At 39.5% G+C, this 23949-nt stretch overlaps 4 protein-coding genes across 9 annotated transcripts; 1 reads left to right on the top strand and 3 right to left on the bottom strand.

Annotated features, from left to right (window-relative positions):
• Nucleotides 1–3151: 3151 nt before the first annotated feature.
• LOC112189238 lies at nucleotides 3152–3790 on the top strand. The gene has a single exon (XM_024328535.1). It carries the CDS (start codon nucleotides 3152–3154, stop codon nucleotides 3788–3790), a length of 639 nt encoding a protein of 212 aa, XP_024184303.1.
• Nucleotides 3791–4273: 483 nt separating this feature from the next.
• LOC112187391 (ubiquitin C-terminal hydrolase 22) lies at nucleotides 4274–7700 on the bottom strand. Its single transcript, XM_024326154.2, has 3 exons — nucleotides 6671–7700; nucleotides 6365–6489; nucleotides 4274–5071 (listed from the first exon to the last, which is right to left on the bottom strand). The coding sequence occupies exons 1-3, from the start codon at nucleotides 7522–7524 to the stop codon at nucleotides 4308–4310; spliced, it is 1743 nt and encodes a 580-aa protein (XP_024181922.1). The 5' UTR covers nucleotides 7525–7700; the 3' UTR covers nucleotides 4274–4307.
• Nucleotides 7701–12171: 4471 nt separating this feature from the next.
• On the bottom strand, nucleotides 12172–15581 carry LOC112188707 (monogalactosyldiacylglycerol synthase 2, chloroplastic). Its single transcript, XM_024327881.2, has 8 exons — nucleotides 14803–15581; nucleotides 14256–14428; nucleotides 13704–13865; nucleotides 13473–13614; nucleotides 13143–13367; nucleotides 12980–13042; nucleotides 12807–12881; nucleotides 12172–12716 (listed from the first exon to the last, which is right to left on the bottom strand). The coding sequence occupies exons 1-8, from the start codon at nucleotides 15091–15093 to the stop codon at nucleotides 12456–12458; spliced, it is 1392 nt and encodes a 463-aa protein (XP_024183649.1). The 5' UTR covers nucleotides 15094–15581; the 3' UTR covers nucleotides 12172–12455.
• Nucleotides 15582–18452: 2871 nt separating this feature from the next.
• On the bottom strand, nucleotides 18453–20919 carry LOC112190344 (nucleosome assembly protein 1;3). Of its 6 annotated transcripts, XR_005807593.1 has the most exons (10): nucleotides 20677–20919; nucleotides 20359–20379; nucleotides 20197–20281; nucleotides 20013–20087; nucleotides 19835–19913; nucleotides 19564–19754; nucleotides 19321–19481; nucleotides 19178–19221; nucleotides 18948–19029; nucleotides 18458–18844 (listed from the first exon to the last, which is right to left on the bottom strand). XR_005807593.1 is itself a non-coding variant. In XM_024329780.2 (8 exons), the coding sequence occupies exons 4-7, from the start codon at nucleotides 20084–20086 to the stop codon at nucleotides 19328–19330; spliced, it is 498 nt and encodes a 165-aa protein (XP_024185548.1). In that variant the 5' UTR covers nucleotide 20087; nucleotides 20197–20281; nucleotides 20359–20379; nucleotides 20677–20919; the 3' UTR covers nucleotides 18453–19221; nucleotides 19321–19327. The 6 variants fall into 6 exon arrangements, 3 of the variants coding, with proteins under 3 accessions (XP_024185548.1, XP_040371568.1, XP_040371567.1); XR_002932363.2 differs by having other exon boundaries at nucleotides 18455–19221; nucleotides 20677–20708; nucleotides 20803–20902; XR_005807592.1 differs by having other exon boundaries at nucleotides 18457–19029.
• Nucleotides 20920–23949: the final 3030 nt, after the last annotated feature.

Here is a 23949-nt window from a genome sequence, read left to right as displayed (position 1 = left end):
TCATACCGGATACTAGTCTGACTAGTAGATGGTTCCAGAAAAATCATGTTTGGAACACGATTTGAGTCTGGTTTCTCTAATGGTTTGAACCCATTAGTCTTCTTTTTTACTGTAGGCACTTTCTTGTCCTTCAGTATTTTTTCCAGCGTTTTTTGCTGTTCATTGATTTTTCTACTGACACTCGTCAGCTTTTCTTCTTCCTTTTTTGGAAGTTCCTTGATATAATCCAGTTTGTTTTCCAATCTTTCCAATTGGTGGATTATAGCAGGTAGTTTTTCTAGATGATCTTGACATCTAGATACTTCTAGTAACAGCTTCTGATATTTCTCATCAGAAGATTTCAGTAGAGAATTTATTTTCTCTAATAACAATTCTGACATTGTCCCCATTAAGGAGGGGGTCTCCTTTGAGATATTTTACAAGCTCTGATACCAGTGATGTGCGGATCTAACCAATGCTCAAATAATCAAGAGGTTTTTGTTCCTCTTCCAGAACATCCAAGAGATTATCTATTTCCTCTTCTATTCTATAGATTCTAGTCTGTAGTCTATAAATAATATCCCAGTAATTGGGAGATTCTCTACTCAGATGATCTCTATAGGCTCTCAATTTTCTCAATTTTTTTCTCTCTTTTTGCAGTTCTTTAGTAGTAATTTTGCAGATGGCAATCAACTCAAGTCTGTCTACAATCGAAATTATGAATAGTAAATTGTACTGTTTACCTTTCGAATTTAGAGGATGATTGTCAATTTCATATATATATTCAAATATAAACTCTGATGGGCCCACCACGTTTCTAAAACCGTTAAAAATAGAAAGCAAACTATTGAAAGAGACAAATGCAGATGCAGACTCTGACAGACACGTCAACGAAAATTGCTAGAGAAAGGAATAAAGGGTACTAATGGTAGGGATTTTGAAAAGATGGGTAGGTAGGAAGGAAAGTGAGAAAATGTTGTGTAAGAGGGAACAAAAATAATACACTGGGGTGTATGAGAAGTATTTTCCCGGGTTTGGGGTGTATGAGCATTAACCCTTTAATTTATTTTGATGTATTTACATTTGTGGGATACAAATTTCTCGTCACGGAAGAAAATAGTGTATAGGTTTGAAAAGAATTTTTAATTAATATTCGTGAAAATTTCCAGGCATCAATTTGTTAATAGTGAGTACGCTTTTATTTTTTTATTTTCGTATTAGGTTATGGATTGTTATTTTGACTCTTTACATCCTATGTAGAGTGTATCTTATGTGAATAAAATTTCACATTCATTTCTTTATAAAAAAAAAAAACTAAATATTTGTTGTAAATTGGTTAATTCCAATTTCTTCAATGACTTCATGGATTAAGGTTTCTGCGGCGGTGGAACTCACATTCATGCTTTACAATTCAGCAACTGGTCAGTCTACTCATCAAGAGAACGATATCCATTTAACAACGACTGACATAGAAGTGGAGAATTTAATTAGAAGTAGTAGGAATAGTAGTGCTAGCATTGAGTATGAACTTGGACCAAATGAGTAAAACACTGAGGCAGAACAGATTCCCGATGTGGGTGTTGAGACTCCCATAGCAAAGCCAACTTGTGGTCGTTTTGCTTTCCGATTTTGAACAAATATATAGAATAACATGGGCCGGTGCCATACACTTCTAGTCTTAAATGTATTTTAGTTAAATATTGACATTGCGTTAAATTTTTCTATCACTTTAGTGAAAAAATAAAAAATAAAAAATAAAAAAATCAAGCACACCCCAATTTTAAATTCTGAATCCCCCATTGCATCAAATAGTATTGAAGGAAGAGATTATTGAGAGTTACAATTCATGTAGAAACTCGCGCATCATGAAAAAATTACAAAATCCAATTACCTATATGTTTTGGGTCAATATTTGCTCAACACTAAAGCGGGGATGTTTGTAGCCTCCTGCTACGGCTTTGTAAAAGGCTAGTCAAGTAGATTATCAGACTTCTAACAATTCAATAGTTGCTCAAAATATATTTTTATTGTCAAAACATATTTTGCCAACTACTTGGTGTGGTAAGGTTAGTCAAGTAGCCTAGCATAGAACCTCAATGTCTAATGTTCGAGTTCCAACTCCCACAAGTTTGTGGCTAGCAAGTTTGAGCGGTTTTCGGGTTCGTGTGTGCCTGCGGTGGAGGATTGCTGGGTTACCCTCGTAGATCTCAATCTCAATACTAACTAAATGAGTGTGTTACTAACTCGCTACCGTAATTAATGTGGCTTCCTAGTTGCTACCTCAACCCCGATAAAAAAAAAATTGTCATTTCAGCAAAGAAAAAAAAAACATAACTCAATTACAAGTTTACAACAAGATGACTCTAAAAACTCGTGCAAACATGATAAAATAATAATAATAAAAAATAAAAATAAATTTTAAAAAATGAAACAAAAGATCAACAAGGGCCGGCCCAACCTAACCACATGTGTAAAACCTAACAACATCCAATGGAGAAGAAGTCGCCGGATTGGCACTGCCGGCCAATCCGGCGAACTTCCAATCTAAACCAAAAACCAAAACACGCCGCAAAGATGGGACATCCTTGGTATGCAAGATATGGCATTGGATTGGCGTGCTTCTAGTATGATTGGAAAGCGTAGATCTTTGGCTGAAAATCTAAGAGTATATTTTTTGGTAGTTTGTAAATCGAAACTTAAGAACAATTACTCTCACGGTCGCACACCCGCGCCCAATATGGTCTGCTGGCTCAAGCCCAACTCTTCAATATTCTTCTCCGTTGACTATTATGGAGTAGTAGCAAATTGACTGGGACAGATGATTAACAACCACCCTCACATAGTTCTTAAGGGCCAATTAGGACAAAATTATAAATAAAATGGCATCATTAGCTACCCCTAATAGTGACACTTAATCTCATATCAGAACTCACAAGCAACCAATCTGGAATTCAAGAAAGTCAACTTGAATCTCCACCAAAAAACAACGACTCAAACCACCATTACCCTCTTGGCTTTTTCCAGGAATTAACAAGTTAACAAGGACTTGTTCTTTTTTTCCAATCCATTTGGTCAGAATGCACAAACACTATAAATACTCTCGTCTTCCTAATTCAAAGAAACCAGAAAAAGGAAACATTCTGATCTTAAACCTTCCGAAAATTTAAGAAGAATGGCTGATCAGTATAGTCAAGCAAACCCTTTGTCACCCGCTAATGCAAACCTCAGAAGCGACCATGAAGCTGCCACTATGCAATCCCAGGCTGAGCTCAAACGCAAGAAGAGAATCAAAGTGGCCATATATGTCACTGTCTTTGTTGTGGTGCAGATCATAGTCGTCACTGTTTTCGCACTCACGGTGATGCGAGTGAAGACACCAAAAGTGAGGTTGGGCAAGATCAATGTCCAAAACATCACGGCTGTCCCTGCAACACCATCATTTGACATAAACTTCACCACCCAAATCCGAGTCAAGAACACAAATTGGGGTCCGTACAAGTTTGATGCAAGTAAAGTCACGTTTGAGTACAACGGTGACACTGTGGCACAACTTAGTGTTCCTAAAGGCAAGGCCGGAATGCGTTCCACCAAAAAATTTGACGTCGCGGTGAGTTTGAATTCCAAGGGGTTGAAAAATTCCAATCTAGCCAATGATCTGAACACTGGAGTTTTATCTCTGACGAGCACGGCCAAGCTGACAGGAAAGGTGGAGTTGATGTTGGTGATGAAGAAGAAGAAGGCTGCAGCCATGTACTGCGATCTCCAATTTAATTTATCGACAAAGCAGATTCAGTTTTTGAGGTGCAATTGAGTGAAGCTCAGCACTCGAGATTAAGATTCAGTTCTTTCATTTGTTTGTTTAGTTCCCTTGTATTGTTTCTGTATATGAATGGAATGATAATATGATTGAAATAAGACACTGATGCAAAATAGAACTTGCGAATGAAGCATTCATTTTCTTATACTCCATTTGGCGGCATTAGGATACACATTAGGCTGTAAAGACGATTCTAAAAATGATCTATTATAAATAGTTGAATAGGTAGGTAAAAAAAAAAAAATTCATATCAGATCAATTTCATGGAACCAATACAATTTTGAATTTAATTATTTCCCAAATGCAACGCTGCCCCAAAAATTCAGGCTCACTTTGCTCCATCTGAGAATCATAAATAACCACTCTAAAGCCTCAAAGATCTCCTCAGGGCGCGACGAGCAAGGAGCTGCCAAGATGAGCAACTCGATAACATATTGTTTAACAGTGAACAAAACCGGCAGGAAGTCATTTTTTTTGTCTTTCTAATCATCACTCTTTCCTGCTCAGCATATTATGCAGAACCCTGTTTCTCACTTGCTTTGTAAAATAGCATTTTCTGTACATAAAACATCATGTAGCCTTGTGCAGCCCTCACAATGTCCTCGTTAACTTGTGTGATCCAAGCATCATCACACTTGTACCAATGATTACTTAATCGCAAGTAAGTCACGTAATGGCCAGCATCCAGCTTGCCTGTGTGAGTTACGACAGCAAACAACTCAAATTCTGAGCATAACTCATTTGGAGCTTCTGGCTCATCCCCATCAAAAGGAAGAATCCTATTCCCAAATCGATTCCTTAAGATGGAAGACGAAAGATATGGTGCCATGTCCAACGAAAATGGAAACTGCAGATAACGATCCACCTTCCTTGACATCTTTCGTATTGAAGAATGCTCAAATCGTTTGATATGGAAGCAAGAAACTAAAGGAAGCTTCCTAATGGACATTTGCTTGAGAGACTCTTGTCTCACCTGACACTGCTGGCAAAAAAATTTCTGGTCAGAGCCCAATCTCTCAGGTCTTGTAAAACGGTCCAGGCATCCCACAAGGGTAGATGTGCCACAGTTTTGGCCAGAATTCATGCAATCTGCATTGCCATTGCAAGAATGATTCGACTTTGTGGACATCGTCTTTGCAGAACCTGGTTCCAAATCCAGTGAGATGTCTACGCATGGATCATATGTTGTAGACGTAAAACCACAAGCCATACACATAACATCAGATCGCAAGATGCCAGAAAAAACTCTATGAGCCACACAACAATCTCCAGTGCCTGCACTACAAAAATAATGAAGATTTATCAGAATAGGATGTAAACTTTGCTTTATTTAAGAAGAATAGCACTCTTAACATGAGACGAGTAAACATGATGGACAAAAGATATTTCTGAAGCAAGAACGTGAATAACCCAACTACCAACAGGTGCTGGCGAGAAAATCTACGCCGTTTATCAACCTAATGGAATCCTCCAATTCTCTGGGTTTTCAAATCCTCGTTGTAATTAGACCCTAAACCTGGCAAAAGGTTGAGTTTTAGTGAGAATTGTGAAAGATGAGAATCCCCTAGACAAACCCAAGACAGCTAAGTGAAGGTACACTTACTGGAGTGAAGCGGATAACGCCATCAAGCCAGCAGGCAGAGGGTGAATATTAACCCTAAACTGTGAGCACTTGTCAACTCCTAGGGCAAAAGCAAGGAACCTAGACTCACCCTGCATTTAGATGTCAAAGCCACCTTTAATCTTCAACAGTATTCTGAGTCATCCTAACTAAAAAGAAATAATAAATATTCACAAACTTGGGGTGACAATTGGTCACAGAGAACTCTAGAGTTAATTTCTTTCAATATTGCAAATGACTCCAAGTTTTGTGTGCTTTATGTTCTAGAAGTCCATCAACCTTTTCTCTGATAAGAGAGCAGGAAATGATCTTAAGCCATCTAAACGTTCCAGCGAAAACTGCTACCTATACTCTTAACTTGGATACACCATTTCCAAAGCTAGCTGAAAAGGGAAGTTAGAACTTTTACAACCAACTAAAAATTGTTTGTAAACTTGTAACGAACTGCGTTTACTATTTTTTTTGAAATTGTAAAACCATCTCAAAAAACATTTAAGACCCAAAATATGAGCTATACTATTCAACTAGTGAGATAACACCTATCTCAGAAACATTATATGAACAGGATCTAACGCCGGTTCAACTAGAAAAGCTGTCTAGGAGAGAGACACACGGCACCTACTAATTCAGAATCAACAATGGAGTCCTTTTCAGTAGTGACCAAACATCTACTTAAAACTGAACTGTACAGAAACGAGCAGAGAAGAGCGACATGTCCCCTAGCTCAAAGTCCTCTAGTTAACTAGACATGTCACCTCAAAATTAGTTAACCACACACGTTACAAAAATACATCGATACAATCAAAATCAATAATCCACATGATTCATAATCACAACGAACACCAAAGTTTGATCTTTGCTAGTTGTACCCCATCCCGCCTGAAGCAGCATGCAGATTAATCACAAGAAGAAGCCTATTAAGAGGTTCGGATTGAGAAAGAGTTAACCTTGGCTCCCGGGTTTCCTCCCCTCCTTTTCCACCTTCTCATGAATCCCATCCAGCATTGAGATGAAGAATTCATGCGCATCCTGCTGCTCATAGCTCGCCAAATTTGCAGCGTATTGCCACCAACTACAGTAAAAACAACAAAACTAGGTCAGTAAAATAATCCAAACCAAACAAATTTACCCAAAAAATAAATTACAATGTGAATAATAAAAAATAAAAAAAACCTACACAGCATACATTCCATATAAGGCTACCCACATTGTCCTGTAAATCCACATTTCAGATTTGTAGAGCTTTCACAAACCTGTACAAGAACTTGGCTGGACTATAAGGCTTCCGATCGCCTGAGAAAACCGCCGAAAACGTGGCGTCCATGTCACAGGCCAAGCACACAGACCCGGCCGCCGTGTTCCCGCCACTATTACCCGCGCTTTTCTTATCGGCATTGCTCTTCTTCTGGCAAAAGTAGCGGTTGTGCCGATCGCTGAGGAAGTAGTTCCGCAGCGGCGGCGTGTGGAGCAATGCCTGAAGAACCGAGTTCATGAAGCACGTGTTCCCCAAATTGTTGAGCCCGCGCAGTCCCCAAGGCAAAGCGGAGGGAGTCCGGCCGTGTAGGAGGCTCGAGTTTTTTCCGACGATCACCTGCTCACTCAAATCCGGCGACCACGGCTTGTAATCGATCCGACGCCGTTTCCGGAGATTCTCCGGCGCGTACTGCTGGATCGCGGAGGAGGCGGTGGTAGGCGAGGCCGTCTGAGCCAGGACCACGGCGGCGTCGAAGTCGCGGTCGTAGACTTGATCCCTGCACGCGCAGCAGAAGAGCTCGGCCCGGTCGACGTCGACGGCGATCTCGTGCCCCGGAGGCAGCGACTCGGCGTGAGCCGCCGCGTGGGAGAGTCCGCCGGAGGGAGCGTGGCAGTGAACCGCGGCGCAGGTGACGCAGGCGTAGAGCCGCGAGTGAGCTGACTCGCCGCAGGCGGCGCATCGGGGGAGCTCGTGGGGATCGCGGCGGATCGAGGCGCGGCCGCCGGGGGGCTTGACGCGGAGGCAGTCCTGTAAGGCGCGGAAGGGTTTGGAGCCGTTTTTGGATCGGAAGGCGGCGAGGTGGGAGCAGGGCTGGGGCAGAGCGTGGCCGTTGATCTTGGTCATCGACGACATGGACGGCGATCGTCGTGGTGGTGGTGGAGAGTGGGGTGAGATTGGTGGTGGTGGTGGTGGTGGTGGTGGCAACCCTATGCTTGAAGAGCATAAGGGTCATGGATGTGGGGAGATGAGAACCAACGGCTGCGATTTCGTTTTACTGAGAGACCAGAAGTGATGAGGAGGACTGTTCAAAGTTAGCTTTCTTGGATTTAGAAGCAGGGAGACCAAATAAAACAAAAAAGAAGATTTTTTTTTTTTTTTCAAAACAGAAAATGGAAAAGAAAAGGAGTAAATTTTCTTTTTTACTTTGAAGAAATTTTATTCGGTTTTTACTTTCTTTCATGCGAAAAGGGTATATACGTACTCTTGATTTTGGGTTAAATTGTTGAGCTTTGAGACCCTACTAGGCCTACCACGGGCACCTTTGTGAAATTTAGTTTGGTCTTTGATCTTCGTTTTCCATGGTGCTCGCTTGCTCTCCACTTTTGGTGGTACTGCTCAATGTATTATGCTCTCGGGTCTGTTTCATGGTGAAACAAAACATATGTTGATCTTGTCATGGAGGTTTGAACTCAAAAACAACCATAACTAAAATATGAATTTAACCTCCGATCGCTGTTGGGAGGTGGTGGAAATGATCGCTTTGTTTTGAACATGAGTTTGTTTCTTTGGATGGTCCATCTTGTTTTGCTTGCGCTAGTTTTCACTTTTGGGCCATGTCTTATCTAGATATCAAACATTGAGTTATGAATAGAAACACTCTTAGTTATAGTTAAATGTTGAATTCTGATATATAATAAAAGTTGAAAACATGTGGAAAGAGGCAAAACAATAGCTTATCTCGATATTGAAGTTTCTAAATAACACTCTAGCGCAAAATAACATATATAAAACAAATGCTGCTGAGTGGGCTGTGAAATTCTTGCATGATTACCAACAGGTTCACCCAATTAAACTCTTCAGCTAAAAACTAGAAAGCGTCTCCGAGCTTCTTGGAGTGACTTTGGAACTCGAAACCTAGGTTTCAACTGGCGGCGGCGTTCTTCAGGCAAGGCGACTTCCGTGGAATGGTACGGCGGCGGCGCGGAGCGGATCCTCATCGTCGATCGTGGTTTTGCGGGTAGAGGTTTCTGAATTGGAGGCCTCTCTGACCGTGTTTGTTCTAGTTTTCGCGATGTCGGCGACGTTTTTCTCTGATCTTTGTCGGTCCAACAGGTGGGTGGCTGGTTTCGGCAGATTGGAGGTGGTGGGTTTTCTGGGCAGAGCGTGTTGAATCGGAGGCTGTCCAGGGAGGCAGAGGGAGGCCAACTTGGTAGGTTGTTTCACACCGGATTGGTACTCCGGCCGAATCTTCGGGTTGACTGGTTTGCATCTGATGGCCGGCTGGAAGGGTCGCCCGCCTGAAAGTTGGATTGCGGCGGCGAGGGCATGGCAGAGGGATCTTAGGGCTTCTGCTGACTTTGGTTGGGTTTGGGGTTGGGCCTTTGGGCTCCAACTTCAACTACTGGGCTCTATTTTGTGGGCCTTGAAGGAGGGTGCCTTGCCACCCTCATTTATCACTTAAGGGTGAGGGTGGGCTTGGCCAAAGCGGTGGACTTTCTTGGGCAGTTGGGCTGATATCTGGTCCAGGACCAATCGTTTACGGATAATGACTTCTGTGGGAGTTGGTAAATTATCTAGAATAAGATTGGCCTTTTTTCAAGCGGCTTATGGATAAGGAATTGCTCCTATTTGTTTGCTAGGAAGTGGCTCTCTGTTGGTATCGCAATTGCGCGCCTGGCTAATGAAGAGACTAATCAATAATTTTGCCCTAGAAGACACGAAGTTGTTCTTAGTTCATGGGTCTGCTTTACAAGCGGGCTCAAATTAACTTGTAATGAGTTTACATTACTTAGATATGAGCGTGGTTGTTTCCCCGCCATTTTTCTGTCTTTAAGTGTATGTTAGACTTTGGCTTATTGGCTGGTCATCTAATGCAATGAACATTTATTTCGAAAACATATATAAACCAAAAAGAGAGACAAAGACTATAAATCTAAATCTACATTATTGATTAATCAAAATGCTGCATTTGCATTAACTCAAAAACTTTGTTCACTATATAGGCAAAATATAGTCTATGAGAAAAATGACGTCATTACTCCTTGCAAAACAAAGATACCCAATTCTTTATTTTTTATTTTTTAAATTCTTTATTTAAGAACGAAATTTAGAAAAATTTAAAATTCTAATTAAATTTAGAAAAAGTTAAAAGGGAATTTGTTAAAAACGAAAACCAAATGGGCCTGATACTACTTAATCCCTCTTTGATAAGGAAAACCTAATCCTTTCTTTAGTTGGAAAAGCATGAGTTTCTAATTCCCTTCGTAATAAGGAAAAACCCCCAATTACTATTTCCTAATCCAATCCCTAGTTCATAAGGAAAACCAAAACCCTGGCCTTCTCGACCCGAAAATCACCGAACCTATAAAATAGTAACCCACCTAGCTCCACTCCACTCCACTCCACTCTCATCTCTAGAAAATCTCTCAGTTCAATCTTTCCAAGCTTGAGAAAATGCCGAAGCGAGAGAGAGAGTCGTCTGACTCGTCCATGTCTATGGGTTCTTCACTTCCGATCTCGGAAGCGATTAGGGTTCGGGCCTCGAGCGAGACCGGCCGTGGCAGCAAGACCAGAGATTCCGATCTTGTTCGAGAAAATGCAAGAAACCATCTTTTGGCGACGGGCTGGACTTTCTTGCGGGCAAGAAAGTCCAACAATTACATGGAGCTCCGGTACTACTCACCGGCCGGAAAAGTCTTCTACTCGCTCCGTACAGCCTTCAAGAGCGTAGTTTCTCAAAGCCTGGAAGTGGACTCAACGACGTCGTCGCCTTTGTTCTGCATGAAGACTTGTTCATCAAGAAAGAGAAGGAAGATAAAGATGAGAACAATGGAGGACGTAATGAACGACGAAAGGTTTTTTCTCTCCGGCATTGACAGGCTTTTGGGAAGTCCGAGTCCGGTGAACGGCCGGAGCGATCTTTCTTGGACTTTACTCAAGTCCGACTTGAAAGAGAACAATAATCACAACCTCAAGCTCAACCAAGCCCTAAAAGTCATGCACCAGTGTTTTAAGCCTTCTAAGGACCCTTTGACCCACAAAGATGTAGCGGAGGACATCATTTTCAATAGGGAAAGAGAGTTTTACACAGTCGTTTTGGAGAAGCAAGACAAGGTGGTCACCGCCGCTAATGTGAGGATTCATGGTGTGGTGGCAGAACTGCCACTTATGGCAACTAAATTTAAGTACCGGAGACAAGGGATGTGCAAGATTTTGATGAATGAGATTGAGAACTGGCTTAGGGACTCCGGGATCGAGAGGCTTGTCTTGCCTTCGGCACAAAGCGCGCTGAAGACATGGACTAGTAGTTCGATTGGGTTTTCGACTATGACTGAGGATGACAAGGCAGATCTTCTCATTGCTTATGATTGCTTGGATTTCCAGGACACTGTTATGTGTGAGAAACAACTGATCTTGAAGAAAAATGAGAACGGTGATGGTGAATCTAGTGATGAAGGCTCTACAATATCACATGAAGACTACACTTATGGGGACGATGATTGATGAAGCTCATGAGCAAAGCTCAACACCAAGACATATAATAATGTGTATGATAACCTATTTTGGTTTTGTATGCTTCTGAAATTACCTTTGTAAATATATATAATTCAATCCAATTCCTTATTCATGGCTCTGTTTATAATTTGGTTCTGTTTGGTTTTAAGTACTGTTCTTATTTTACTATGCTTTCTTTCTCAAAAGCTTCATAGCAGATCCAACGATTAAAACAAATTAAACTGTGTCAATTTCAGTCCCAAAAGTTGGAGGAGGGGACCAAAGTTTCGATATGTAGTTGAATAAAGGTGAGATGATGATGTAATTGACTATGAAGTAATCATTGCTTTCAATTGAACCACTTGAAACCAATTGGATTTGCTAAACCACCAAACACTTGGCTTAATCAGATTGGCACTGAAACTTTTGTCCTTACAGTCCTGAAAATTCGAAAAATCATTGAAAAAATAATTTATGTCGATGATAAAATTAACTAAAAATTATGGTTTGGGATTGAGAAGAATTTGGTGAGAAAATAAAAACATGAAATTTTGACCCAATAGTGTATGTTATATTTCACAATTTTGGACAAATTCTTTTTCTTAAGTCAAGGTTCCAAGACGGTTCCAAGACGGTTCCAATTTAAAATATCATTATAAGGTGAAATCTTAGTGTGTTTAACCTCCATTACATGGACTCTTCTAATGAGGGTCGTTAGCCTGACTTCATAATTCATATTGGCCCCATCAACCCGTGTACTAAAGGCTTCAGAGAGTGACTACATAGAAATAGTAATAGCTAGCTTAGAGACACTCTTGGAGGTAATATCTAACGTTCTTCTATTAAAAGCATTTGTGTTCAACTACCACTCAACCTGGTTTAATGCTTTTTGTTGACAATTCTGTCGAAACTTAGGAGCTAAGAGAGCACCATACCTTGGTTTGAAAGTTTCAACCAATTTATGACCCAAGAGTACTCGATGGTTAAAAATCTAAATTACTGGGAATAGATTGCTTTCAAGCTAAGGCACTATATGTACTCTTTTCTGATTATCAGCAAAATGTAGTGTGAAAGCCTAATCTGAAGCAGTCAATAATGGGGCAGATTAATTACAACGTGACCACTTTAATACCATCCTCTCTCTATATATATGATCTTCCAAAACCCTAGAAAAAATCAGAACCTTACCGAACACCGGAGCTTGTCTATGATAATTTACAGATTACAACCATTTTGGGGCTTTTGAGGCCAAAGAATGATAATATTAGACAGCTAGCGTTTTCCTGTACATGGCATTCTAGCAGGGGAGACTTCAATAATCAATAGAAGAAGACGCAAATGACCGATCATTAGATTATACTTGTAAATGAGGACGTCAGCATGTAAGGGATGTTTGCAAGAGGACCACGTTGGCAGGCGAGGTCGTGAATGTCCTTAACAATGTCGAAAACAGCCTCCGGTTGCGCTAGTTTAAGTGCATTCTCAGACATCCTTTTGAGCTCATCCGGCTTGGTGCTGAACCATTCTGCCACAATCCTGGCTGTTTCTTTGGGGCTTCTGGTGAAGACACCAGCACCATTGTCTACCACATAAGGCACATTGCCCTTTTCCTGGGGTTGTCAATTAGTTAGTACTGGTTACACTTAATCAAATTGTCTAAGAAAATACACAAATCCGAGAGAAGAGAAAATGTCACCAACTTGTCCAGGAATGTAGTCATTGAGAATAATAGGAAGCCCTCTGATCAATGCCTCCGCGATTGTGCCTGGACCAGCCTATAGAAGATTGGAATGAGATGAACTCATTAGTCACAAGATATGAAATTTGTTAGGGAATTTTTGGATTGGAACCAGATAAACTTATCTCAATTTACCTTTGTTATGATGCAGTCACAAGATCCCATCCATTTCTCCATTTGTGTCTCAAATCCTCTAACCTGCAAATTCGAAAGACGTAAATATATTTTCCCCAATGCGGAAAGTGTATCAAAGTTTTATAGACAGCAGGTCTCTACAAGCAAAGCGAGGACAATTTACCTTGACTGGGATATTCCACTCATCAGATTCCAGTGTGGAGACAAGGTTTTTATTGCGGCCACATATAACGATCAGCTGCCCAATTGGTTTTCCCAGTTCTTTATCAAAGAGGGATTCTCCCAGAGCTCTCGCAGTTTCCTTTACAGGCCCCATTCCTTCACCACCTCCCATCAGCAATACTGCAGGCAATTCAGGGTCCATTTCGAGTTCTTTTCTGAGTTGATCCTGTGGAACCAAGAATTAGTAAAAGGCACAAATAAGAAAACTCAGTCACTTAAGTGACCGAACACATTGAACCATAATACAAACATAATCTCAGAAGCTATGTACCTTGGAGATAACCGCTCGGGCAAAAGAGGGCCTGATGGGCAAGCCAAAAACGCGTATTTGGGACTCTTCAAGGCCATCTACTAAAGCCCTTTTAGCTACCTCCTGTGATGGGCAGTAACACCTATTGACCCCTGGATGAAACCTGCATGATGATTTTACAATGTTAGATACTGTACGGTTGCCTAAGGCTAATTAGCATATACATGAAACAAAAACTCTGATCAAACTGACCACGTAGGATGGCAAGTGTTGAGATCAGTGATCACCGTCACAAAAATCACTTTCTTCTGAAGTCCTTGCCATTTGAGAACCCAAAGAGGAATATGTTGCATCAAAGGATGAACACTAATTATGATGTCTGGCTTGTACTCCATTAGTCCAGCCTCGACCTCCCTTCAATCAGAATACAGCACCATTAGTATACTTAACAAATCCCACTCACTATTCTGAAAATATGTAAGTCAACCGGTATCAGGTTCTCCAGCTAGAACAATAATTCATGGCTTTTCCAAAAGCGACAACCATATACGTTCAGAAATATATTTAATCTCTCACAACTGATTAGGAAACAAGTTGATGATTAAGAATCATTTTAAGGAAGAAAAAAAATAGAAACTTAAAGCATAAGTAATCAAAGTGGTAAAGTGACACTCTAGTTGATTACAACTTTGATGGGCTATTTGTGACAAAACCAGAAGTATCCAATAAACAATCACTGCTGAATTATCTATGAGTTTGAGGTTACATAGAAAGTGAAAAGCGGAAGAAGGTGAGAGATTTTACTTGGCATAGTAGGCTGCAATGGCAGCAAGATAGACACTGTGGATCCATCTAGGAGAAGTACTGTGAAATGCAACCTTCCATAGCTGAACATGTTTCACCATGAACTTGTAAGACCTCTCCATATTATTTAAAGGCCAACCTGTGTACTCTTTCCACACATCCTTCACAAATACCTGAAGCATCACATAAACAACTCATTAAACAAGGAAATTACAGAAACAGAAAAAAAAAAAAAAAAAAAAAAAACCAGAAAACTTCAGGAACAAAGAATCAAGCTTTAAAGCTATTCTCCATAGAAAGTTCAAAGCTTTGAATCAAAAGCACTGTATCATTCACCAAAATCACAGAAAAGAAAAGGAAAAAAAGACAAATACTACCTCAACACAAAACAAAAAGGTCAAGCTACAAGATTTCAGCTCTCAAAAAAGTTGAAAACTTTGAAACCAAAACCATTACATCATTCACCAAAACCTCAAGAAAGAGACAAAAGCAAAGAAACCCCATGAAAACCCAGATGTGAAATCCAAAACCCAATATAGAATCATACCCTGTATTCGTCTCCAAACTCCAAACGAAACGCATCCTTGATCGCCTCCGCGGAAGCTCTGTGTCCGCCGCCGGTATCACTCATCAGAATCAAAACGTTCTTGGTCCTCTCAGCACCAATCTGCACAAGCTCCATAGTCCCCTCATCGTCGTCGCTCTCAAATTTTCTGTGATGGTGGTGGTTATGACCGTTGCTGTTCTTGAGATAACTGCTCAGGTAAGAAACCCCTCCCACCCTCTCAAACACTTTCTCCGTTATGGACTTTCTCGGCGACGCAACGGACATCATCATGTGCCGGTGACCGTTGAACCACCACAGCCAGACGACGAGGAAGCAATTCAAGAAACACCCAGGTGAGGATAACAGCCGGAGTTTCTTTCCCGCCACCGGAAATGGGGTTTCTCCGGCGGAGAAACAGAGGAAAGATTTAGCAACGGTTTTTCGTTGCCGAAAGGTATTTTACGCAACGAACTTTTTCTTTAGGTGGCTGCGGAGAATTTACGGAGTACTGAGTTGGCAAATTTGGGAGGGACTATATTGGTGATTGGATGCTAGAATTATGCTTTGGAATTTCTCAGTTTTTTTGAGAATTTTCTGGCCGTCAGATGCTGATGCGAATTTTTGGTTGGAATGTTCGGAGAGGAAGATTCGAATCTTGGACAAGGTTTTGTGACTTGTAATAGTGTTTGTGATTTTAAATCATTCTTGTTATGGTGGAGTTTTGCTATGAGGGGCTTTGCGTTTTGGGTATTTGCTTAGGTTGGGGTTTGGAATTTAGTTGGCGCCTCTCTGGCTTCAGAAGACTTGGTACTGGTTGGTTGGAGTTGGGGGGCCTTTTATGCAAGGGAAGAAAAAGAAAGGGTTTTGGGGAATTGCATCATCATGGTCATAATCAAGTTGCATATGTAGTCGCATAGCGGTAAAATGAGATTAGCCAAGCATGATAAATCATTATCAGCAGCCTTATTTTAAGTTATCGGACTAAATTATAGATATTCGCTTATAAGTTTTTTGATAATATTGTTAATTGATCTTATGACTACAAGTTTTGAGTTCGAATTTTTCATTATGAATTGGAGGATTCAACTTTTAAAGTGTGCTAATTTTCGCATCACACTTAATCTAGTATGTTACGTTAGGATTTTAATACTTTAAAGTGTGTACTCAAACATGCATGCATATTAGCCTTTGTGATGTTCCATTTGATGACTATAATCTATAGCTCGTAACTTGCTTGAATTGCACTAGAAGGCATTGGATAGAGCCAAAGAACGATTTAGATCCTCAACTCAAGTTGGTGGTGGATATTGATAATCCCAAATGTTTGCTTTTAATTAAAAAAAAAAAGGGGGTTTAAAGCAGAAAACTGAATAATAAGGGGGTGGATTCCGAATTTCAGATAGAGAAAAACCTAGGTAAGAATTGACGTGCAACAGTGAATAAGACATAAAGATTATTACTTCAAGCTAGGAGGATGCGTGGTGCAATAGAAAGCAAGACCTGGTAATGAGAAGAAGATGCGAATAAGGTTTGGATAAATCAACAAAATGCATATTTTTCTGAGCTGATGTGAAGCATGAACAGGATGAAGAAATAAAGAGAGCAGAAAGGAACAAGTTGTGATAGTTGCATAACCAAATCATGGGAACTAAGTAATGTTTGATGAGAACCGTGAGAGAATTAGTCAAATAATGTGTTTTATAGTGTTCGGAGTATATCTTAAAGTTTATAGTCATTAAATTAGTTTAAAAATTAAAAAACACAATTCTAATGATTTTCGAATTCAAATTTCAATCCCATACTGTATTGTTCAAGTAGAGAATGGAGCGATGTTTGTGCAACAAAATCTATTTAATTCTTGGTCTTCCAATTGTTTTTGTTTCAGGTCAATAATTCTTGGTCATCCTGGAGAAAAGAATAAAATATAGAGAGGTTGTAGTATGGTCCTGGAACTCTCACATGCAGTTGTCACTCGACACCACGTTTGATCTTTAAATGGGCCACACCCAAATTATTTGTGTTTTTCTTTCTTAAAAAAGATAAAGAAATGTCATGAACCTTCATTATGGAAAAAAACCCAGCAAGAGCAAATTCTACGTACCATCGTTATTCCTGATGTGAATGAGATGAGGTCCACTGGTGTCCAAACAGAGTTTTGCTTGAAGTTAAAGAACTTTCACCAGATCTCAGAAAGGACTATCCAGTTATTCCTTCTTCATAAGTCATAACTTGAGGCCAAAACAAGTAGTTTCTGATGACACTGAGAAGATCCTCTGGAAGAAGAAGATGGTGATGAAATATGAAGCTTCCTAGCTTGTTTTCTCTCAAGCGTTAAAACAGTACTTATAGCTTCGATCCTTCTCTTTTAGGTAAAAATGCTGTCAGCATTATGTCAATTAATTTTTTTGACAGTCAATTCCTTGGTGTAGGTCCTGTCTCTAAATTGTGACCACCCATTAAATTATGTCTGAATGCCTTGTGTTAATTTGAGTTTGTTCTTGTGCCAGCCGTGTATGTCGTCGATCACTAGCATGTATTTACTTTTGTTCTACTTTCATCCTAAACTGAGGATGACTTCTTTCACTCATGGTTGTACAAGAAATAATGACTTGGATACCAATTGAGAAAGATGGAAATCCAAACACACCACCACAGCTCCAGAAATAAAATTTGAGACCACACAGACTTGGATACCAATTGAGAAAGATCGAAATCCGGCCGATCTCTGAGACCCTTCATCCTTGCTGCAAAATATTTGCTAATCATACATTTGAATTAGTCAGACACAGTGCATCCAACAAATTCCGTCTTTCTAAATCTGCGAGGAGCGTAAGGAAACAAAATATTTAGCTAAATCATAAGTCTAAAAATCAGCAAAAGAAGCGGGCTTATGCCTTTCTGTAAGAACAAGCAACTGCAGAACAGAAAATAGCAATTGAACGTTTGGTGAGCTATGTTTTGAACAAGTTTTGTTAAGCAAGTTTGTCGTGTTTAATTGGTACATTTGGAAGTTGAAGTGTTGTGGAAGTGTCAAATTAATTATTAGAAGATACACGATGCTATATATATATATATATATATATATATTGGTTTTAAAGAGCCTTCAGGCTAGGATTCAAGCATGTTTCATCCGTCACACACTCTTGTTATTCCTCGTGAGCTTCAACACATTCCATTCTCTTTTTTCTTCATAAGCTTCATACATGCTTCGGCTTTAACTTTTTTTTCTTGACAAGCTTCAACATTCGCATCTCTTTTTGAGGTTCACAGTGATTCCATTAATGTTGTGAATCTCAACAATAGGGAGTATAGTTTGGATTGGAAATCAACTGGGCTACCTTGCTGCCATGTTATTGCTGTCTTCAACTGCACAGATAGGAATGTGTGATTTTTGTTCTTGAACAATAAAGTTGACAACGTTCTTACAACTTATTTGGAATCATAACCCCTGTGGCGGTGCCTTTCAAGCCTTTGGATAGCGATCAGAAGCTAAGAATACAGTATACTTCCTCCTTCCATCTCCAGGCCAAAAGCGAGGATAAAGAAAAACAGAAGAAAACAGAGGGTGTGGCAAGAAGGAAGTCTTTTGCTCAAACTGCAAGGTGCCAGGACATAATAAGGCTACATGCAAGGGAGGTTCTTAAGCCCCTTTGTTGATACATTTGTGAATTCTTCTAGCACTTATGTACTTGTCATTTTCAGTAATACAGAAAAGTACATAAAGTGATGATAAAGCCACACCAATGATCATAAACAAAGCTAGCAGCACATGTTGCTGTTCTGGTTATGTTACATAAAATGCTTTTAAGCCAAAACCCTTTGATCAAGTCATAAATATCTGGTGTTAATCTAGCATCAGCTCAATGAGTCGCACATTAACATAAATACGTTCCAGAAGACAACTAAATATGATATTGATTAATAGGAAATTAAGTGAGATCAACTAAAATGTACTAATAGACATAGGTAATAGGAATTCACAATAATGAAGCGCTTGACTCTATCTCTATCTCTCCTCTAGAACCCTATACAACTGCAGAACCTAGAGAAATCATCAAAAAAGCATATCAGCAATGGTCTGCGATATAAATCCAAACAACATGAGAACTACAATGAACGACAACAGATTAGATAAAATTGTATACTTTTTCTTGTCTAATCTTCTTCATCCATAGCAGCTTCTTCCACGATATTGCGTGTGGAATGATATCGTCTCTAAGTATGACACTACAGATCACAACAGCAACATGTCATTCACTACACAATAAAAAGAGATGCATACTCCAATGCATCATGAATAACTTAAAGGCATTTGAAGAGCTTTTTCAATTTACGATGGGATTACACATCCAACCAAAAGAATTCATTTACATACGCGATTGCATAATCCAGGGGAATAATATTGCCTTTGAGTTTATCCTGACACAGTGCATCCATTAAAAGATATTAGGAAAGCTAGCTTAACATCATTATTAACTAAACTGAACAACCTAAGTACCATATACGAATCCAACTTACAGCATCTTCATCCAAACAAAGAGAAGTCCGATGAGTTTTCGCAGCAAAGAAGTTGAAGAAACTTTGACATGTTTTGGGCTACTTGAACAACCTCAGACCCAATGGTCATTTTCTCAATACTTTCTGTCAAGGTTTTGCCAGGATACCAGTTGATTTCAGTCCTACAACAAGTTAATCCAACCATAAGGAAAAAAACAAAACACTGATAGGAAAAATTAGTAAAACATCAGGAACTTGAATTACCCAATTGCCATCAAGAATGTACAGTACTCTCCGCCATCCTTCAGCTCATACTTTTTGGTGAGGACCTCATTTTTGAAATAAGGATTGGAAGAATCAAACATGAATTCCAGCTGGAATCCTGTTAGATCATCCGTCCTACATGACTTGATATCCTTCAGGAATTCGAGAGCATCTTCATCGTGCTTTGCAATCTATTAGATCATACGTCCACCATTAATTAAAAACTTAAAAATCAAAAGCAAAGTACATGATTTGGTTAAATATTGCCAACCTCCTTACGGATTATCTTGTTAGCATACATTGCTGTAACCCAAAAGCAAGGGACATCTTTAACAGCCTTCCTTCCTTCTCTGCAAAGTCACGATAAACAGATGGCATATCAACAAAACATTCAAGTTAATTAAAAAACTGGGACATTTGAATTACGAGACACGTACAATCCAACTTACATCTTCATATACACTCTGAAAGTGTCGTTTCTTATATTCTGCTTCCCAACGACATCTGTTGATAAAAAACTCATTCTGCAAAATATGAATGTATTAAGTCCTACTTTGAATTATACTACCATACATGTTACAGCACATTAGTCTATTCGGAAACACTGACTGACTACTCAATGATCCTGCATACCTTGTTGTAGCGATCGACACCTGTTTTCAGCTTCCCATTTAGCTCTCTCCTTCACAAAGATCTCTTCCTGCTCCACAATCTTGGCCTACAGTATGAATTTGATCATCTACTTTATACCCAAAAGGAGATGCATGAAAAAGTTACGACAAAAATCAAACCCACATGAATCTTTCTCAAATCTTCCTGCAAACACAAAGGAATTCCCAAAATTAGTAAACTGGAATTGTTGGGTTGAATAGAAGACCGGTATTGTATACTTATTTTTATAGCAAATTACCAATACCTACAATCTCATCCCATTTAAACCCTTATTTTTATCATGACTTTCATAATCCACTTCTTTTATAACGTTTATACAAAATACTAATTTTTTCAAAAAAATAAAATAAAATAAATCTTTGCTTACCAAAAAAAAAAAAAATATATATATATATATATATATTCTTTCCTATTTTCACTGTAAAATTGAAACTTACTAACCTTTTCCGCTGTAGTATCCTTCATGTTCAAACCTTGTAGAGATAGAGGAAATAAAAACAAACAAAGTTTAACAGAATGCTCACTAAGAAATGTGTTTGGGAAGCAGAACATAAAACAGTACAATACCCAAGTTGTCGATTTCCATCTGGGTCTGGACAGCCTTGTGTGAAACATGAACAAACTGATCCCATTTTCTCTTGCTTTTGCGCGGCTCAGTCATTGTGAGTAATGGAGTCGAGAGAATTAGAGACGACAATTTTGAGGTCTGGACTCTGGAATGACCGGGATTTTATGCTCGCACCACTGAATCACAATCGGGCTTGGACCGTGGTCAACAAGTTTCTCTTTTGACTGTTTTTCGGCCCAATTATAAATGTAATGAACCCAACGCAGTGAAAAAATAAATAGAACTCATGTCCTTTTAATACTCAAAAAGAGTCAAAGCAATCAAAATCAGAAAGATTTCATCTTTAATAATTAATATATCCAAGTATTATAAGTATACAACCAACCGATCTTACAAATACTTCACCATGGATTAGGAACAATCCAAAATGGTTTACGACAAGCATTCAATTGTACATTTTCGCTAAATGACTCTTTCCTAATTACTTTACCTTCATCAAGGTTGTATATTCTATATTCTTCAACTTTTGTTGTTGCGAAGTAGATTGAGTTTTTCTCACATCCTAAGAAACATGGGTTCGGCAATGACATTACATGTTCACGAAACAAGTATAAGCTCTGGTCGCCTAAACTTTGCACATTTTCCCATTTGCTGTCCGCTAAGTTTAACTTTTTCACAGAAAACTGTGAAGTCCCATCCATACCTCTTTCTTTCACACTTTTTCCCACACGTAAAATATCACCCTTCAATGACTCCACCAAATAGGAATCTTCAACCCGTCCGTCGGTAGGAGAGTCTTCAATACGCCGCGGTCGTCGAGGAGGGTATTCCTTGAAGTTCCAAATCTCAGTTAACCCCCGGGACAATGCAATTAATTGGTCATTGTGAAACATAATATATTTGTATCTCTTATTATCGCCCAACTTTCGCCATGATTTGTCTCCGTCTCCAGGCTTATAGTATGCTAGATTTCCATTATATTCCACTACCACAAAAAGTTTTTGTTGCTAGACGGATTGGACGAAACAATAGCTTTAGAAATTTTGTTTGCAAGGCTGTAGTCTAGAAGGGTCTGTGTGCCTGGGATTGGAATGCTGGCTCTTGAAATCGGGTTAAAAAGATGTGCCATTGATTCCTTTGAATCTTCATCTTCGTAAAACATGACAATCCACCCATATGATGAACCCACACAGGTGGCTCGAGAAAAAAAGTCACAGATGTTCCTGATTTTGTGCACCTTCTTTCCTATGGGATCAAAAAGGGAGGAGTTATTTTCATGAAGCAAGAGACACGGAGTTCGAGGCAACGGGACGTAAGAGCTACAAGATATTGCGGCGGTTCTCCAGGAATGACAGACGGCTTTAAAATATCGAATATCTCTAAAGCCAAGGATGTCAAATTCAGAAGGTATAAGCTTTTTCAAGATGGACTCTAGAAGCTCAGTGGGAAGCCCAGACCAGTTTGCTTTTCTCTTTTTGATACTATTCTGTTTTAGCTCAACAATTTGGTCGTGTATCTTGTTCAAATACTCAACGCACACCTCAGGATTGCTACTGGTCAACCTTACAAGATCTTCAAGCCTACTACCACCGTCGACGGCGAACATGAGACGCTTGATGGCTCATGGCTGTGTGAACCTGATCAAACTTTTTCTCTTTGGTTCTTTGTCTCTTACTTTCCTTGTTCACGTCGTCGTCAGGCATTCTTGTTCTTTTATCTTTTCGTTTCATCGGGTTGGCGTCAGTACTTCCTTCAGTCATTTTAATCTTCTTCTCTTCAGTTAGGTGGTCGACCGTCGACGTTCTTTGTCTCTTTCTTTCTCTGTTCACGTCGTCAGTCCTCCTTCGTTTCTCTTTTCTTTTGGTATGGCGGTCTTCACTCTTCAGTCACTATGTCTGAAGAAGGCAGATCCATGGTAGGGGAAAATACAGAGAGAAGCGAGTGCCCACTACCCATTGGTACGTACGTTGCAAGTTTATTGGTGTCGTTTGAATTAGGGTTTAGGAATCTATGGGAATCTAAATACCTCAATGAGCAGTTTACATGTTGGGGAATTATTTATAGCCTATATTGAACCAAACTAGGATAGTTTTTACTTGCACTTAGATCACCCTAATCCTAGTACCCTACTAGGATTAGAGACATAATCCAATTTAGGACTGGGTAATTTCAATATTTCCTATGTACAATTAATGAGCAGCTGGGACAGAAGTTTTGGGGCGGGCATAGATTCTGAAGATCAAACAATTAGGAAAGTATTTAAAAGAGAATGAATATGTAAAAGACCCAACTCGCATGAATCCAACAATACGTTACCATAGGTTGAACACCTTAACTCCACAATTTCTTCTAGAAGAATCAAATTTTTTTTGTTTCAACTCATATGTTTTTTATGAGCGAGTATTGACCCAGGGCCCTGTCATTTGATCCGATTTTCATGGAGCTTTGGTGTGAGATCCCTTGTAACAATATATCTTGCTTTCTGGTGAATTAGGGCTTTTCTTTCTCCCCTGCTTTTTACGTGGGACAACAAATATGCAGCAATGACGTCTTATTAAAGCCTTTTGATCTTTGCCTAGATAATGAGAGAATTGCAGCATTGTGTTAATTAGGGAAAAGATTGAGTTAAGGAAGGAAGAAGCAGTATTCATTTTTCCATAACTCTTTATGTGGTCGTGCCGATTTAGTCTCAAAATCTCACATAACTCTAGTGTAATCTAATTGAGGTGTGGACTCTGTTAGGACTGTTATGTTTAACAGTTTGGCTTAACGTTCAAGTTAGAGTTTTAGGTTGTTAATAAGTCCTATTCTTTTGGGATCAGTAGATAGGTTTTTGACTGTTTCATCTTAGTCTGTTTACCACGTTCTAGGCTTTATTAACGTGGGCTGTTATGCTTTGATTTTATCTCTTCTGTAAGGCTTTATAAAGCCAGCAATTTGCCTTTGTATTAAATAAGAAAGATCATTCGAGTATTCCAGTTATAGAGTGCTCATTGTGTTCTCAACATTTGGTATCAGAGCCCCACCATTGGGGCCTGGTGTGTGTGAGTGAGTGAAAAGAAACAGCAGTTTCTTAGAAAGTGTGGTGTTTGAGAGATGGCAGAGAGTAGTTTTGTGCAGCCTTCGATTCCCAAGTTCGATGGTCA

This window comes from Rosa chinensis, chromosome 2 (assembly GCF_002994745.2).
Source record: "Rosa chinensis cultivar Old Blush chromosome 2, RchiOBHm-V2, whole genome shotgun sequence".
Lineage (NCBI taxonomy): Eukaryota > Viridiplantae > Streptophyta > Magnoliopsida > Rosales > Rosaceae > Rosa > Rosa chinensis.
The sequence above is the reverse complement of the archived record's forward strand: the minus strand, read 5'-3'. Positions and strand labels throughout refer to the sequence as shown.